Source organism: Agrilus planipennis, unplaced genomic scaffold (genome assembly GCF_000699045.2).
Source record: "Agrilus planipennis isolate EAB-ADULT unplaced genomic scaffold, Apla_2.0 scaffold4, whole genome shotgun sequence".
Lineage (NCBI taxonomy): Eukaryota > Metazoa > Arthropoda > Insecta > Coleoptera > Buprestidae > Agrilus > Agrilus planipennis.
The window spans coordinates 820831-823096 of NW_020442463.1; the positions used below are offsets into that span (position 1 = coordinate 820831).

At 33.7% G+C, this 2266-nt stretch overlaps 1 protein-coding gene across 1 annotated transcript; it reads right to left on the reverse strand.

The window, feature by feature from the left end:
• Nucleotides 1-887: 887 nt before the first annotated feature.
• LOC112906565 lies at nucleotides 888-1538 on the reverse strand. Its single transcript, XM_025980895.1, has one exon. It carries the CDS (start codon nucleotides 1536-1538, stop codon nucleotides 888-890), a length of 651 nt encoding a protein of 216 aa, XP_025836680.1.
• Nucleotides 1539-2266: the final 728 nt, after the last annotated feature.

The window sequence follows — 2266 nt, forward strand, 5'->3', positions numbered from 1 at the left end:
CCATAGATTATGTTTGATTGACCATCCTCTCTCCATTAAAAAATTCTTTCTTTCTTTTTTCCATCTCTTCCTTGTGGTTTTCTTTTCTTCCTTTTGTAAGACCGAAATGTTGTCCCTAACTGTTACACATTCTTGTAGTATTGCGTTGCCTTCGGAATTTAATATTTTTTCTTCGTACTTTAAGGCCCTTTTTGAATACTTTATGGTCAGTATTTCATATTTAGTTTCTTCCTGAAGAAGGTATCTCGGAGTACTCTTATCTAGCTTTAATGTACATTTAATATATCTGTCCTGAATACTTTCGATTTCTTTTCTCACTTCCCATACCCAGATTTCTGCCCCATACATTCGTATACTTTCTACTAGTGTCTCTAAAAGAAACATTCTCTTTTTCCTTAAGTACCTTTCTCCTATTCCCCATACTTTTCCCATTACACTTAATGCCTTTTTTTTTCAGATTTTTAATGTGCTTGTCTACTCCATTATTCCTCTGCAATATGATGTCTAGGTAATTAAATTCTGTAACCACTTCGATTGTTTTTCCGTTCCGTTGGAATTCGACCTTTTTCTTTCTTCCTCCTGCCTTCTTCCCTCTTCAAATTTTTGATTTGTCTGTATTTAATTCCAATCCTCTTTCCTTTATGTATTTGTTGAATTTTGTTAACATTTCCCTCATTCCTCTTTCATTATTCGCTAATAAAACTATGTCATCTGCATATGACACTGACCAAATTTTTTTTTCTACCGATTACTATACCTCCTTCTTGCGCTGTGCTCATTTTCTTCTCTAAGTTTGCAAATGTTGCATTAAAAAGTACTGTGCTCAGTGGACAGCTCTGTCTTATGCCTTCCCTCATTAATATAATCTTTGATTTTTCCCCATTGACTTATATCTTAAAGTAAGTTTCCTCGTACATTTCTCTTATCCTCTCTTTTAATTTGTTTTCTATATTTAGCTCTTCTAAGGTCTTCCATATCGTATCTCTTTTAAGCTTATCGAACGCTCCTTTCATGTCTGCAAAGAAGAGGAAAATTTCACCTTTTTCTTTCTTTATTTCTTCTTCGATGGCCGTTTTAACTATGTATATTGCGTCAATAGTTCCTTTATTTTTCCTATATCCCATCTGCGTCTCTCCTAATGCTTTTTTGTCTTCCAATTCCTTTTCTAATCTTTTCCTAAGTATTTCCGCGTAAATTTTATATCCTGTGTTCATAAGAGTTATTCCTCTGTAGTTTTCCGGTTTATGTCTATCTCCTTTCTTGAAAATTGGTTTTATTATTCCCATTTTCCATTCCTCAGGCAGATCTTCATCTCCATTCCATATTTTATTTAGTATTCCTTGCAAGTTCTCTTGTAATTCCTTTCCACCATATATCCAGGCTTCATTTGTGATTTTATCTTCTCCAGCCGCCTTTTTCTTTTTCAGCTTCTTTATTACTTGTTCTACTTCCTCTTGCGTTATTTCTTGATCTTCATTTTTTTCTATTTTCTCTTCTTTACCCAGCTGTCTTGTTTCTTCTACTACTTTTCCTCCCATTTGTTTAGCAAAGTGCTCAGTCCATTCAACCATATGTATTTTTTTACTTATCTCTTCTTTTTTTGTTCTTTGTTTGTTTATTAACTCCCAGAACTTCTTTCCCGTTTTGTCCTTTCTTGCTTCTGACCAGTCTTTCTCCAATGTCAGTCGTTTCTTATCCTCAATTATTTTTTTGTATTTCTTTTTACATTCACAGTAATCTGTTTTCAGTTCACCTGTTTCTATATATTTTTTCCTTGTCTTCTTTAACTCTAGTTTTGCTGCGTGACATTCTTGATCCCACCATTTCTTTTTCTGGATACTTGTATTAATCCTTATTTCCTTTATACATACCGCTGCTTTTAGCTTTTCTCTGAGTCCGTTCCAATTTTCTGGTCTTCCTAATTCTTTTAACTTATTGTTGTAATTTAAAATATCCTCCTCCGACCATCCTTCGTAGATTATTGTTTTGTATTTAGATCCTTTTTCATGTACCTTTTTCGTTAAAATATTTAATTGCAAGTCTAATCTTTGATGGTCTGACTCATTGTTATCCACTACCTGCATTCTCTCTATCAGATCTTCTTCAGTTTTCCTATTAGTAATTACGTAATCTATTACTGACCTTCCTTTAGTTCCTATGTAGGTTAATTCCCCTTGTTCATCGCCTCTTACGTTTCCATTTAGGATGTACATTCCATTATCTGAAACCCAATTCAGTAGTACCTCTCCTTCTTTATTTACAACCT